At 46.8% G+C, this 16,123-nt stretch overlaps 1 protein-coding gene across 1 annotated transcript; it reads right to left on the bottom strand.

Annotated features, from left to right (window-relative positions):
- Positions 1–451: 451 nt before the first annotated feature.
- LOC311582461 (alcohol dehydrogenase class-3) lies at positions 452–15,027 on the bottom strand. The gene is made up of 9 exons (XM_084755626.1): positions 14,901–15,027; positions 12,448–12,549; positions 10,568–10,709; positions 9,788–9,875; positions 5,850–6,069; positions 5,458–5,718; positions 2,796–2,931; positions 1,237–1,375; positions 452–894 (listed from the first exon to the last, which is right to left on the bottom strand). Exons 1-9 carry the CDS (start codon positions 14,910–14,912, stop codon positions 870–872), a joined length of 1,125 nt encoding a protein of 374 aa, XP_084611752.1. The 5' UTR covers positions 14,913–15,027; the 3' UTR covers positions 452–869.
- Positions 15,028–16,123: the final 1,096 nt, after the last annotated feature.

Genomic DNA, 16,123 nt, shown 5'->3' with positions numbered 1-16,123 from the left:
CCCAGCTAGCCCCAAATAATTGAGACAGAGCCTCAAGTTTTATTCAACATTTTTTTTACAGACAGTAACTGAGCAACACCAGTCTAAATTTATCCTCCAAGCTAATCTAACAGCCCCCCAGCATAAATCTCCGAGATACTTGCAGTTTATGGCTTTCTCGGCTCTAGCAGTTTTCTCATCCTCTCTCCTAGACTTCTGCTCATAGATGAATCCCCTTGGCGCCTCTTCTTGCTGGAAGTCCAGCCCTATCTCTCTACTGCTCAGTTATTGGCTGATCAGTTTTATTGACAAATCAGAGAGTAAGTGGGGAACAATGTTTACACGAATTTGAGATGAGTTTCTTAAGATGAGCGTTATAACACCATGTCCAGATTGCAACCAGAAAGGAAGGCAGAGAAACCAGCATTTGAACAACTCAAGGGTAATCTTTATACAATAACACTATGCCAACAAAATGTAACAAAAGTTTATTGAATACTTGACAGTACACATTTCTAAAAGGTATTGGTGGAGAAAGAATATTCTGATTTTGGTTTGTTAACTAAACCTGTGCTGATTAATGAAAAACCAGCCTTTCTTTTGGTCAGCACTGTTTCTAAACACCACTGATCATCAGCTTACTGGGCAACTTCTACACAAATGCAGAAAATCTTTTTATTATGTTAAAATATTCCTTGATGAGCAGCAATTATTATGTGGAGAGTTCAGAAAGTGACTATTTGCCTTGTCCTTGATTAGAGCCATGATTACACACATTCCTTCTACTAGGTTTTGAAGTCTTAAGAGGCTGTTAGTTTGCAAATCTTCTGTCAGACTGTTCCTATCCGATCACAGGAAAAGTACAGGATGGACAGTGTTCTCTTCAGAATTTACATCTTTAGAACAGTTCGAATGCTGTGAAAGAGAAGCAGTATGAATAAAATTTGAAAGATGAACTAAAAAATAATTACATTTATTTATTCTATGAGTGTGTGTGTGTGTGTGTGTGTGTGTGTGTGTGTGTGTGTGTGTTTACACCTTGGCATGTCTGTGGAGGTCAGTTCTCGTCTACCATGTGGGTCCCGGGGATCACGGGCTGTTGGCCTCGGCAGCCAGCACCTTCTCCTGCTGATCCACCTCATGGGCCCCAACTGGTGAACTTTGAAGATCAACATTCTTTTCATTTTGATCCTCCCTCCCTTTCTGAGTGTCAAGTCATTACTGATTCTTTAATACGCAGCTGAACTGAAAACTCACCTTTTCCCCGAGTGCATCAGGTCAAAGGCTTTGTTAATTTGGTCGAAGGACAGATCGCCAGTCACAAATTCGTCAACTTTTATCTTTTTGGACATATATTCAGACACCAGCTTTGGAACACTTTCTACACTCTTCCATCCTAAAAGAAATCACATTCTTATGGAAAACTTACACCACAAGTGTCTACAGTTTGCTTAGTCATTTCCCTTCCCAGGTGACACAGAGGCGACACAGATGAAGTGGAATTCAAAGGCAATGAGACATTTCTAGAAGAACAATCAGACATATCCTTAGCTGTGAAAAAGTAAACGTTTTAAAATTGTTCTTTTCCTACATTAGGGTTAATGAACACTTGGGCCTGATGGCACAGGCCTGAAAAGCCAGCTACAGTGGAGGTTGATACAAGTTTAAGGCCAGCCTGGTCAACTGTCTCAAAAGCAAACAAATAAATTACAGTACAATTCAATAGAGGGCACTTGCTTGGCTAGTATATGCAGCCCTGGCTTCAAAGGCCCTTTCACATTCAGGCCCTGAGATCTGGTGCCCCCAGGACGTGTGCTGGTTAAATAGTCCAGGACACTAGAAACCACAGTTAATTAGACTGACAGCTTCTAAGGTAAACAGTGTATCACAAAGAAGGAGAATTTTGGCCACGCCCTCATTTTAGCTTACTTTCCAAAGCTTTTCTTATGTGCTTCAAAGAGGTTGGCCCAACACACAGCATGAGACCTCTGCACACGGTCTCTCAGAGTGTTCAGAAGGCCTGGGATATTCAGTTTTTCGACAGCCTAGAACTGTGGAGGTCACACATTTGCGAGACATGCTTTACTAGCTTCTCCCCAGCTGAGCAGCACAAAAGGACCCCAACCTTTACTTATGGTTGGATAACGTCAAACGACCAAACCCCTCTTAGGGTCACACCAGGGGAAATGATCAGCTTCATAACCTTTTAATTTGCTAAAAAGTTTTGTCAATAGTTTAGTTTAGGACTCAGCATCGGTTACTATGGAAACCAAGATTATTTGGAAAGAGGCCTAATCACATCAAGTGACAGCTGTGTCCTCTATGAAAGGAGCAAAAAGGATAACTAGGAAACCACGCAGAAGCCCCGGGCACAGCTTACCCAGCCCGACTCCAGCTTCCTGCTCACTAACTCTTTCTTTTTTCTTTCCTTTCTTCCTCCCTTTCTCGTTCTTTTTTTCAGAAAGACTAGGTAGCCCTGCCTGTCCTGGAACTCACTCTGTAGACCAGGCTGGCCTTGAGCCTGCCTCTGCCTCCAAGTGCTGGATTAAAGGCATGCATGGTCACATTCGGCTCTTGCTCATCTGTTGATGACGTGTGCTGTGTTGTTTAGTTCTGTACTCTGTAAGAAGCTGAATGTCACCCCAGCACCAGCAGTCAACACTGGCTGATTCTGAAAGCCTCTTTAAGCCTCCTATGAAACAATTCATGATAAAGACAACTCATAATGGTGTGTGTTAATACAAGAAAATGAAACTGGGATTTACTTTATGCCACTGGAAACAGGCTAGAGAGAAGCTACTCATCCGCTGTGTTACCTCCAAAGGCAGTGCCTTTCCATGTGCGTCCTGTCACCAGCTGGAACGGACGAGTGGAGATCTCTTCACCTGAAGCAGCTACACCAACCACCACACTGACGCCCCAGCCTTTGTGGGCTGCCTCAAGGGCCGCTCTCTGCAAGCACAGAGACAATGCATGAACCGCACTGAGAACGCCCTCGTCCCCAGACACCTAAGTAGAGCTGGGGCGACACAGAACCTTTTAAAAAAATAGCAACAAATACCCAATCTTCATGTTTAGCTATTTTAATTTTATTGAGCAATTATATTTTAACAAGTATCTTAGAAAACAACAGAGCGCAGAAGTGGTGCACACACCATTTGCAGGCCATGCCTCTGACAATGGGCTGATACCCAGAATTTACAAGAAACTCCTAAAAACCTAGCAACAACTAACAGCCTGGGCAAGGGACAGAAAAAAAAAAAATCTCAAAACCAGACACAGATGCAAACAGGTACAGGAAACACACTGTTCAGCATCACTAGTCACTAGTGGGACTCAAAACCAAAACATACCCACTTCAGTAAGAATGACAGTTATCAGAATGGTTGCAGAGGAACTTTCTAGAATTCAGCATGAAAGGAGAAGGAACAGGAGCTGTCTGAGCTGTCCACCCTTCTGGCCTCAGCTTAGTCATTGGCTACTAAATATGGTTAAGAAAACCACTTACAGGCCTGGAGAGATGGCTCAGCGGTTAAGAGCACTGTCTGCTCTTCTAGAGGTTCTGAGTTCAATTCCCAGCAACCACATGGTGGCTCACAACCATCTATACCCTCTAATGCCCTCTTCTGGCATGCAGGTGTACATGTAGATGAGTACTCATATACATTTAAAAAAAAAAAAACACTATGACTTTCTTTTGGCGGCAGCTGGGCGTGGTAGCTAGAGATAGTCAAACACAATGCTATCTGGGAGGAATTACAAAAGGCCAGTAGAGAAATCAAACGGGGGTGGGAGGGGTGGGGGTGGGCAGGGGCCACTGGGGGAGAAAAAAGGCTTAAACAGATTTCTCAAGCTTCTGAGATTCTGATTCTAACACAAGGGAATTATATGCCAACAGAGGAAAGGAGCCAGCTAAGGATGGTGCAGGTGCCAGATTCTAGCATTCAGGGAGGCAGAGGCAGGCAGATCTCTTTGAGTTCAAGGCCAGCCAGGTCTACAAAGCGAGTCCAGGACAGCCATGGCTACACAAGAAATGCTGTCTCTATTAAAAAGAAAAGAAGGAGGAGGAGGAGGAGGAGGAGGAGGAGGAGGAGGAGAAAAAAGGGATGGAGCAGGTGGGGATTTGGGCTTTGGCAGGTGGGGATTTGGGCCCCCGCATGGATAATGGTTCTTGGAAGAGGAGGGAAACCACAGGAAAGGGAGAGATGGAAATGCGTAGCAGCTCTCAGTAACCTTGGAGAAGGTCCAGAAGAAAACAGCTCTGCAAGAGTTTGTGACAGTACGCAGGCAAAGGTGGTAAGAAAGGAGCTGTTAAGAGTGTGGTCTCAACTGGCCAGGCCCTGGGATGCCAATTAGTCCTGAGAGAGGGCAGGGAAGGGCTGTCCTGCCACTGAGGTAATGGCTGGAAGATAACATGATTTGGTGAAAAAGACCAAGGACTAGGACTGGAGGCAGCGGACACATGAGACGGACCATGCTTTTACTTTTTACTTGATGAAAAGACCTTTTTATGGTATGCCTCCAACACAGCTCCTAAAAGTCAACACCCACTCCTCACAACCAAGTCACGCTCATCGCCTCGCCTCAGTCAGACTGTCAGGCTAGGAGGAGACATCACAGGTGAGATAAACGAGGACATGCCAGGACATCACGGAGCATGCCAATACCATGTGCAGGGGCCTCACCATCATCGAGGGGGATTTTGACCTTGACAAGAGCAGAGAAGCCCGTGTCTGCTGCAGCACAGCCTATGCGTCCGCCAGCTGCTGTTCATACGTACCAAAGCTGGGCGACCTTCAAAGTCTCCCCCATAAAAGATGCCACATGGACACAGTACACAAAAGATTGATCATTACCAGGTAATCCATCAAAATGCACAGGTTTTATGCTTTTAGATATCGGGTTAAAACCCTAACTCAAAAGCAAAATGAAAGACTTTAGGGTTGGGGGGATGGCTCGGTGGCTGAGAGCGCGTTCTGCTCTTACAGAGGTGTGGGTGCCGGCATCCACAAGCTGGCTCACAACCACCCCCTAACTCCAGTTCGAGGATGCAATGTCCTCTCCTGACTTTGTAGGCACCAGGCACACACATGTGGTACACATGGCAAATCACTCACACATAGAAACAAATCTAAACATGTTAGCCACGTGCTGTTGGAATCTGCACCCTTCCCTCAAGACGCCGTGTCATATCCAGTCCCAAAGCTCACGCCTAACTTTTCATTGCATGAGACAAGCAGACAGGCACCCAAAGGCAAAGAAACACTTTTCATTTGTTCATCTTTCCCTGAGCCCTTGTTTTATCATTTCACATGCAAATAGCCCTAGTAGTTCAAGTAGCTATTTCCATCCCCTGCTTTTAGAATTAGTTCCTGTCAAAGCCGTTCCTTCTAAAACAAAAGAACCTTTAATCTTAAGAAAACTGCATTTTAAAAAAAGTAGTGTAAGCGCAGAAAGAACAAAGGCACACATGCTCACCATGACCTTCACGTTGCCAATACACTCGAAGGAGTAGTCCACACCGCCGTCTGTCATCTCCACGAGGACTTCCTGGATGGGTTTACTGAAATCTTGGGGGTTGATGCATTCGGAGGCTCCAAATTCTTTGGCCTTTGCGAATTTGTCTTTATTGATGTCCACACCAATGATCCGGGATGCACCAGCCACTTTGCAGCCCATGATCACCGCCAATCCAACTCCTCCCAGGCCAAAGACGGCACAGGTAGAACCGGGCTCCACCTACCATCAGAGACAGCTGTAAGCAGCCTGCGAAGAGTCACAGCCTCCCCGCCCAGCCAGCCACGGGGTTCAAGCAAGGTCTCATTGAACTGAAGGTAGGCAGAAGCCGAAGCCAGGGGCCAGTCTCTTACCTTGGCAGTGTTCACAGCAGCACCATAGCCAGTGGAAATGCCACAGCCGAGAAGGCAGACTCTATCCAAAGGCGCTGAAGGGTCAATTTTAGCAACGGAGATGTCAGCCACTACTGTGTACTCGGAAAATGTGCTGGTTCCCATGAAGTGAAAGATAGACTTTCCTTTGCAGGTAAACCTGCTAGTACCGTCCGGCATCAATCCTTTGCCCTGAGTGACTCTAAAGGAGGACAAGAAACAGAAGGGTAGACTCATTTCCTTAACTCTATACTGCAATGCCCAAGTCACGAACTTCACAGACTACCAGAGACCAGCCAGATGCAATGTACACAGGGTCTTTTTTATTGATCTTGCTCCTGAGCCAGGACCGTCCGTTCCCCAGAGGCTGAGGAAGGTGGGCGGCCTTGACTCCTTCCAATACAAGGTTTTTAAAGGCAGAAACCGCAAGCGGGGTTTTCCCAGCCTTAGTATGACATAATTGGGTAAGGGGCTTAGGGGAAGTTGGCCTTAATTGATAAGGTACAGGCCCGTCTCCTCTTTCCATTTCCCTATGGGCACGCCGGGTTCACACACGGGTGCTTCTGCAGCGGCTCTGCTGTGGTTTCTGGGGACCTGAATTTTCCCAACTGAGCCACCAATGTTCATCCTTTCTAATAAGCACAATAACCCAATGTACACTTAGATGGACACTTTGACATATGTAACATGAATAAATACACAAGTGGAGAGCTATGTGTGTACACTTCACACCTCAGCCAGTCAAATTGCAGGAAGCCACAGGAGAAGATAGACACATACCGAACATGAAACACCTAAGACACTGGCGTTAACAGCGCGGCTCGGTATGACCTCGTGCCCACCAACAGGCAAGTGAACAAACCTTGGTTATTTGGAGTGGAATATGACAGAGCAACACAAAAGCAGACCTGCAACAGGAACTCGCACACTGCTCAGAGACACGAATGGAAGAAGAAACCTGACAGCACACGGCCCTGGTTCCAACTACAAAGTTCTACAGGGAAAGCTACCAGGACAATGGCGACCTCCACAGGAGTCAGGTGTGAATTCGGAAGGGACATGTAGAAAACAGAGGGATGCTGGCAGCGATCTGGGAGAAACGTCTGTCTATCCAGCAGGTATGCATACACGCAAGCATTCAACACGCTGCACATTTACAGTTTGTGTACCATGAGTTGTTGGAGGTTGGTCTGGTGTATTTTGATGCTAACCCACTGCTTGCTGTCTTTTAATGTGCCCCAAGTATCTGATATGCAACCTTGTCTACAAACTTATTCCTGTTTGACCAACATACCCGGGCAGGCAAATGGGATAGGCATGCCTAAGGTTCGAGGCTTTGAAGACAGAGAGGATCTTGGGAGAGAGAAGATGGCACAGAGGAGGGAGGAGGAGAATCGCTATAGGATAGCAAAGGAGCCGCCTGGCCCCAGAGAAGGAGGAACTCTGAACTTCCACATGGAAAGAGATGCAGAACATTAGCAAGAATTTTGGCATTATGGATGGGATTATGGAGGTAGCCCAAATAGAAATTGTTAGAAGCAGATGGAATGGGATGGAGACTGGGAGTTATTGGAGGATGGTTTAGGAGGTAATATCTGCCTTGTCCTAGCTAAAGGCTTACTCTAAAACACATCAGGTGTCTGTGTCTTTATTGATTGTAAAAGTGGGTTAGCTAATATGACCCACCATCATAGCTATAGCATAGTAGTAAGTATCTATGGGGCCACACTTCTAAATTGGCCACAGCAGTGAGTCCTGTATTAAGGCATGGTCTATATCAAGAAAAAAGGCAACAAACAAGCTCTAAAGGGCCTCAAAGGGTCCTCAAATGGAGGGCCACACCTAACAACAGAAGCACCCTTTCTGTGTCAAGGGATTTCTTATGTCCTACAAGCTTCACACTCGCTTTAACGAACAATATAAAACAGCTCATAAAAAGGACTTCATTTCACTTTCAAAAACATGTCTTTCCCTGCAAATTTAGCTTATTGTTACAGGAAGAGAAAAATTTGATTCCTCCCCCGGTGTTTGAATCTTTGAAATAAGGCCATATCTGTATTCTAGACTGGCTTCAAATCTGTGATCCTCCTGCCTCTATTTCCTGAGTGTTGAGATTACAGGATTGGGCCACCATGCCTTGTAACAAGCTTCTGTTTTATATCTTAATGGCTGGTGATTACGGGCAAACTTTGAGATTGCTGAGATTTGATTTTTCTCATGCTTGAAATGAAAGAGCTCAGTAACACTGACAGCAAGGAAGGCCTCTTTAAAGACAGCATTAAGCAACTCCTGTAAATGTGCTGTATAAATCACTACACTGAGATCTTCCTTTTTTTTTTGTATGTGTATGGGTGTTCTGCCTGTATGCATGTACGTGTACCGTGTGTGTGTGTGTGTGTGTGTGTGTGTGTATGTGTGTGTGTGTGTGTGTGTGTGTGTGTGTGTGTGACACCCTGAAGAGGGCGGTGTTTTCTGTAGAACTGGAGCTAAAGATGGTTGTGAGTTACCATGTGGGTGTTAGGAATCAAACCTGGGTCCTCAGAAGGGCAACTTGCACAAGTCCTTTTAACCACTGAGCCATCGCTCTAGCACTATACTTAACATTAATGAGACCGCTTATTATAAGAGTATATTAAAAGAGGGCTGGGGCGATGGTTCAGCAGTTCGAAGCACTTACAAGCATGAAGACCTGAGATCAAAGCCCAGAGGCCATGTAAAACACCAGGCACCAACCCATGTGCTTGTAACCCTAGTGCTGAGGGGAAAGAGGAATGCAGCCTTGAGGACACAGGAGCTTGCCAGCCAGCCAGCACAGCTGAAACAGAGAGCTTCAGAGTTTAAGTAAGAGACCCTGGGCCAAAGGTGTGGGCTGGGGAGGCCATGTGACATTCTTCTCCGAGATTGAAACATTTCACTCCGTAGGGAAATTCCTTAGCCGGAAGGCAAACAACTCAAACTGGCACTAGGAGGTCCCTGGAACTGGCCAGATCCACTAGGCTCCTCCCTGCCAGCGGAAGCAATAAAAGTCGAGAGTATCCCTCAGACAAGAGAGCTAAGCTGCCAAGAACCCTCTCAGACCAGAGCGCTGCCCGGAAAGAGAGGTTTAAATCGGAGCCTCTTGGAAAGGACACTCTCTGACTTGTTGAGCACGCTGCTGGTGAAGGGAGCCATGGAGCTGGCCTGGCCTGCTGCCTTGATTGTGTCATGGGTTTTTAGGTTAGATATGCCTTCCAGCTCCCGAGAGGCCAAAACACACTCCCTCAGGCAGTAGTCAGGCCTCTTTGTGTTTCTGTGTTCCCTTAGTAATCAGGGAAGCACGGAAGCCTGACAGGACAATTGGCCTTAGACATTAAGCTTGTGTACTCTATGTAGCTTGCAAAGTATATTGTATCCTGGCAACTGCCATTATGTTGTTTCAGATAAAGGTATACAATATCTGATTGCTCTCAATAAAACAGCTTCAGTGCTGTGGACTTTCCAGCCGCCCTGACTTAATTTCTCAAGGTCGTATCAGGCGACCTTGACCCAGCGCAGGCTGATGCAGCTGTCTTTGAGTGTTTCCGCTCCTCTAAGGAACCCCTCACCCATATTTCTCTAAGTAACCCCAACAAAACCCGCTGGCTCACCAAGGTGGACTCTGGTGGCAGCTGAACTTTGGTCTGTTGCGGGCTTCATATCTGGGATGAATAGATGTGTGTTGCTGTCTCCCAGGAAAAGTTCTGCCACACACCAGGGGCAAGAAGGTGGGGGGTAGGGGGTAGGAGCCTCATTGATGTCCTACTGTGGCCCCAGGATATATCAAAGACATGGGCACATACGCCCCCACTCAAATACACACACACAAAAAAAGATATGTATTTATGTATATATATGTATGCGTATACACATACATATATATGCAAATATAAAAAGATACTAACCTTATTTTCTGGCAAAGGTTTGTTTTAGGATTCAGACAAAATTTGCATTCTCCACATTGTGGGATGTAAAGCGGGATGACGGTGTCACCTGAGAAGCAAATGTAAAATTATCATCTCAAATGATATAGCTGGCTTTAAGTCAGTGGTTCTCAACCCGTGGGTCTCGACCCCTTTGGGGGCTGAATGGCCTTTTCACAGGGGTTGCACATCAATTATTTTCATTATGATTCATAACAGTAGAAAAATTAACAGTTAGGAAGTAGCAATGAGATGATTTTATGGTTGGGGGTAACAATAACATCAGAACTGTATTAAAGGGTGGCAGCGTTAGGAAGGCCGAGAACCACTGCTCTAAGTGGCCATGGCGGTCCGATTACTCTCATCAGATGACTCTGGAAAGGAACAGCCTCAAGGCTTTTAGGAACATTAACTAGAGAACATGGCTCAGACACTGACCAGCCATGCACAAAAGTACGTTTCAAAGTTTTTGATCTAAATGAAACTCTAAATAATTGTGGAGGATAACGACGTATTTCAAAAGTACCAACTCATTGATGTGACTCAAAAATTCTTGCTTAACTTCCCAGAATTGCTTTTGGTAGTGTATTCAAAACGAATACACTACAAAATCAGAGGGGGAACAAAATCAACCCAAATACTTGTTCTTCCAAGATAAGGAGTGAAATTAACCTCGACTACTGTTCATAAATAAATAAATAGCTGTAGTGTCCGCACAGAAACAAGCCAAAGCCACTCGAGGGCTTTAAACGCCTTCCTTACCTGCCTTCAGCTTAGTAACCCCTTCACCAACGCTTTCCACAATTCCAGCACCTTCATGTCCCAAGATCACCGGGAAACAGCCCTCGGGGTCAGCGCCGCTCAGGGTATAGGCATCGGTGTGGCACACGGCAGTGGCCATGATCTGCCAGGATGTTCAGAAAAGCATCTAAGTGTGCGTGCGTACTTAGCTAGAGACACGAGTTGAGGAAAAGGCCCCGTGCTGCATGCTACACTGTGCCCATTTGTAGATACACTTCTTTTACAGGTTAACTTCTTCCAGGCCAGCATGCTTACAACCATGGCACCCTTAAGGACCTTGTAGTGGCCCTTGTAGTGCAAGGCGGTGCAGCACAGCTAGGTTCCTTTTTGGTGCAACGTGAGCAAGTGGGAATAAGCTGGTGGCTTCACCAGCACTGTGCCTTCTGCAGTTGTAGAGAGGATGGAAACAGCTGGGGCCATCCCACTAGGGCCTCAAACTTGGGGAACGTGATGCCTAAGATGGCACTATTTCTGAGAGACGCCTGTCTGGCTTATACTGCTGTTGGTGGGACTGAGTCCTTTTGCTAACATGCACACTCCTTTCATTGGCCTTTCTCTGCCTTCTAAGAATTATATCTGGGGGCTGGAAAGACAGCTCAGTGGTTAAGAGCGCTTACTGCTCTTGTAGATGAGCCAGGTTTTGGTTTTCGGCACCCACAACAGGCAGCTCACTTCCTGCAACTCCTCTGGGCTCCAGTGCCCTCAGGCACCTGCATGTATGTGGCACACATAAACTCACACAGGCACATAAACATACACACTGAAGAAAAAAATATCAACTAAAGGCAAAATCTTGTTTGTATGTGTGCTTTTCTGCTTCTGTCCTACGAATCCACTCTCTGCTGTAAGCCAGACGTTTCCTGGGGAGGAAGCCGTCGCTGGCCACACTACTTATCTTTAGCATATCTGGGACAAGCTGCCTTCTTTACTGGCAAAAGCACAATCAGCTTAGCTTCCAAACATGAACAGAAATACCCAAAGTATGCTAACATTTCAGATTCTCAGACCCTGGCTGAAAAGGGCCATGGAAAGGTTTTGTGTGTCTCAATCGGATACATGCGACCCTTGGGACGCAGGCTAGTGTGCACAGTCCTGACATGATGGTACAGGAGAGCTTTTCCTTGCGGGAAACACTTTTCCAGAATGTTAAGGAACAAACACATACAACGGCTATGACTTTAAGCATTAACTCTATCATAAACAAGCCGGGAGCAGAGGAGCAAAACAAAGTTTTATAAATGTCAAGGGGTCAAAGTCTCGGGAATGCTGTCTTCTGCCTCTCTCTGGGGGTCATTTCTCAGCCACGGTGGAGGAGGGTGAGGAGCAGGGCGCCCTACCTTGTCCATCAGGGGCAGGGCACTTTAAAGCTTGCTAGGCACGGGAACTTCATCTGTTCATTGCCGTAAACAGCCAAGAACCTCTCTGTAATTTTCTGGAAGCAAACCTGAAGGCTGTGTCTATTCTTTGGTTCTAACGCCAACAACCATGCTTTGTGAGTTACGGGGATCGGCAGAAAGGGGGCGGTGGGGGTGGGGGTGGGGTGTGGACCGCATAAAGTCACCTGAAACCTAAACTATAAAGTTATATTGTGGTAACCCGCTAATCCATAGGTTTGGCTTCTCAGCCCCAGAGCAAATACAAATAGGTGCAGAGGGGCTGCTGGGAGGGAGGGGGGCAGGTGGGAGAAGGATCGTGACTTTCTGCAGCTGGAAGGCTTCCAGTGCTTTCTCCCAGACACTGACCGCCCTTCGGGGTTTACCCTCTGTGGGCCTCAGCTCCACTCCTCTATCCGGAGACCTAGCTGTAAGCTTTTTCCCACAGTGCCTTAGCTGTAACATTACCTTAATTCGAACTTCATGGGCCTTCGGAGGGGCCACTTCTACTTCCTCTATGGAGAGAGGCTTCCCGGCCTCCCAGGCGACCGCAGCCTTGCACCTGATCACCTGGAGCGGGGAGAACAGGAGTAAATGCTTTATCCTCCTAAATTAATAATTACTCCGTGGTCAGATCAGATGATGATGAATGCTAATGTTAAGGGTCTGCCAGGGTGGGGCAGAGGGCTCAGTGAGCAGAGCCCTGGCTGTGCAAGCCTGAGGGCCAGAGATGGGCTCCTCAGAGCAAGCTGGCTGGCTGGACTAACTGGACTGGTGATCTGTGCGTTCAAGTGAAAGATCCCGATTGAATACACACAGTGGAGGGCAACTGCAAGAAGACGCCTGATGTCAGCCTCAGACCTCGATGTGCCTACATTTGAACACACATAGACACACTCACACACACTACAAACTCAGACACATGCAAAACTAACTAAAATAAAGGGAACAGCACATTCACAGCAAGAGGTATTACCTCTACGTGAAATGGAGAATTGTTTTTAGGTGTCATATAAATAATATAGTTAAAAATATATATAATTAAAGGGCCAGGTATAGTGAGGTAGACCCTTAGTCCCAGCACTTAGAGGCAGAGGCAAGTGGGTCTCAGGGAGTTCGAGGCCAGCCTGGTCTACATTTCAAGTTCCAGGACAGCCTGGGCTACACAGAGAGATCCAGCTCAAACCTTTCCTTTCAAAACCACCACCAACCACAACAGTGTGTGTGTGTGTGTGTGTGTGTGTGTGTGTGTGTGTAATTAACTGAAGGAATGGAGAGATGGTCCAGTGGTTAAGAGCACTTGCTGCTCCTGCAGAGGACTTCAGTTCAGTGCTCCGCATCTACATGCTCACAACTACTTGTGATCGCAGTTCCAGAGGACCTGTGTCTTCTGGCTTCTGAAGCTCCTGCATGCATGTGGTGTGTATAAACACACAGCGGCACACACAACACACAGTTGAGAAACTGTAGAAGATGGAGGAAGAGGAGGAGGAAGAGAGTGAGAGAGAGAAGAATGAATACAGCATACAGGTCCTAAGCTAGGGATGCAGATCAGTGGAAGAGCATCTGCCTTGACTGCACAAGGCCCTGTATTTGATGCCACACACAGCAAAAGGCAAGCCAAGCAAAGAACAATAACAAAACAAACAAACAAAAAAATCCCCCTTTCCGGGTCCTGTCAGAAGGTTTGGCAAGTACTTCATGAAATCACAAGTTTATTATTATGTATCCTAATAATCTTTTCCTTGAGATCGCTTATAAAACATTGCCTTAGTGCAAAACTGCACAGTGGAAAGGATCCTAAGAAATATCCAAATGCGGGATATGTAAAAACACAACTATCTCTTAAAAACTGTGCTAGCTACTGCATTAGCTGTTTACCATGGGTGGCTATCGAACATAAGAAAAAGGCCAGTGGGAACCGAGATCGGCTATAAATGTAATATTTTGAAAGCATAGAAGAGTAAAAATATTTTTTGGCCGGGCATGGTGTGAACACCTTTAATCCCAGCACCCGGGAGGCAGAGGCTGGCGGATCGCTGTGAGTTCGAGGCCAGCTCGGTCTACAAAGCAAGTCCAGGACAGCCAAGGCTACACAGAGAAACCCTGTCTCGAAAAACCTTAACAACAAAAAAAATTTTTTTTTTTTGGACTCGCTTTGTAGACAAGGCTGGCCTTGAAATCACAGTGATCCGCCTGCTTCTGCCTCCCGAGTGCTGAGATTAAAGGCGTGTGCCACTACGCTTGGCTAAGAGTAAAAATATTTAAAAATACTGATAACATGTTGAAATACTGTTTTGACTAGTAGGCTGGGTAAACATACCATCGAATTAATTTTATGTGTTCTTAATGTGTTTCCCGGAAAGTTTAAAATTCCGTATGCAATTTAAATCGTGCCCCTAAAGCAATGAGCTATCACAGCGCTTACACTCAGTGTAGGCCTTCCTTTACCGCGGAGGCAAGCCTAATGAAGAAGGTTGGGTTTTGATCAGTTCACTTGATGCTTATGAAATGTGTTGACAGAATAAAGGTTGCCAAGTCACTGGGTTTATAGGAGATGGGCTTAAAAGTCAATACCGTGATTTAAAGAAACATGTACATGGTGCTGCACACAGGAAGCGAAAGCCGAAGGAAGAGACTAACTTTGCTTGATAGTTTTGAGCTCAGCCCGGGCTCCAGCTCCGCCATCCTGCAAGTGCGACCCGAGCAAGCTACTCCCTGCCGCGTGGAGGGCGCGGGCCTCGGGCCTCTTCTCACCGGCTCAGGCCGAAAAGAGCACAAAGCAAAGTTGCTCTCCAAGCGCGAGGCCGAAACAAAGCCTCCTTGGCCTTGCTGCGGCTGCGCTGGCCATCCCCGGTGGGCGGCAGCGAGCTACCCCGGCGCTCCCCTCCTCGGCTCCGGCCCATCGCGTGCCTCCATACCTGATTCGCCATTCCGCAAGCTCGGATGCGGGCGCAGAACGTTCGCAGCAAGTGTAGCGGAATCCGGGTAAGGGAGGGGCGTGCGTGACGGGAGGGGCTGAGTGCAAGAGGCGGGGCGTGCGTGAGGGGAGGGGCCGGGTGCGAGAGGAGAGGGGCGGAGTGTAGGAGGCGGGGCGTGCGTGATGGGCGGGGCTGAGTGCGGGAGGCGGGGTGCGTGGGATGGGAGGGGCGGAATGTGTGTGGTGGCGGTGGCCATGTGCGAGAGGCGGGGCGTGCGTGATGGGCGGGGCTAAGTGCGAGAGGCGGGGCGTGCGTGAGGGGTGGGGCCGGTAGGGCGGGACTAGTGTGGAGGAGTGGAGCACGGATTTCGGCTCCGGCGCTCCGCTGGTGCAAAGGCCAATTTTGTCTTGGGGTGAAGCTGTTTATTCCTGGCTGGCCTGACTGAGTCGCTGCAAAACCTTTCTGTGCTATTTTCCTATCTAATTTTAGTGCAGTCGTTGTTCGTTAGAAGTGAGAGAAGTACAGCGTGAGGGAACCGGAAAGCCACTGAAACACGTGAGAAGCGAGCCAAGTGTTTCTGTCCTCCTTCGCCTCTTTTTTTCAACGCTAATTTCTCGAAGACACCTAAGGGTCAATTCTCCACGAAGTTGAAGCCCGAATCTCTAACACACTTCTAAATTAATGCCCCCTCTTTGCCATCTTTCTAAAACATACATTCATCAATTCATTTTCCTTCCTCTTAATTTTTTGTTTTTTGTATTTTGATTTCTGAAAATATTTAAGGGCAAAAATAAGGATAGAATTAGGATTCTGGTGAGATTATTTTTTTCTTCCCCTATTGTAGATTTATTATTTAAACTTTGCATTTTTTGTTAGAACCTCTCTACTTAAAACAACACACAGCAACACAAAACCAAAAAGAAAAGAAAAAAAACTCTGATTTTTGCTTTGACAAGTATGGCGTTTTGGTCACCGTTCTATTGCTGTGAAAAGATGCCATGACCAAGGCAAGTCTAAAAAAAGAAAGCTCTTAATTGTGGGCTTTTCACAGTTTCAGAGGGTTAGTCCATGGCAGAGAACACGGTGGCAGGCAGGCATGGTGCTGGAGAAGGAGCTGAGAGCCACATCCAAGACTAATAATACATTACATTAGCCTACGGGGCCATTCTTACTCAAACCCACCACATACGAAGATTATGAATTATACCCCAGTAAGTTGAGCA

The sequence above is a fragment of the Acomys minous genome, assembly GCF_964271855.1.
Source record: "Acomys minous genome assembly, chromosome: 14".
Classification (NCBI taxonomy): Eukaryota; Metazoa; Chordata; class Mammalia; order Rodentia; family Muridae; genus Acomys; species Acomys minous.
This window is presented reverse-complemented; position numbering and strand designations above follow the sequence as displayed.

Coding starts and splice junctions, on each gene's coding strand:
- LOC311582461 (XM_084755626.1), bottom strand. Junction 6,070..9,787: donor AACCTTTGCCAGAAAATAAG/GTTAGTATCTTT, acceptor GTCCTCCTTTAG/AGTCACTCAGGGCAAAGGAT. Junction 2,932..5,457: donor TTGGCAACGTGAAGGTCATG/GTGAGCATGTGT, acceptor CTGTGCTTGCAG/AGAGCGGCCCTTGAGGCAGC.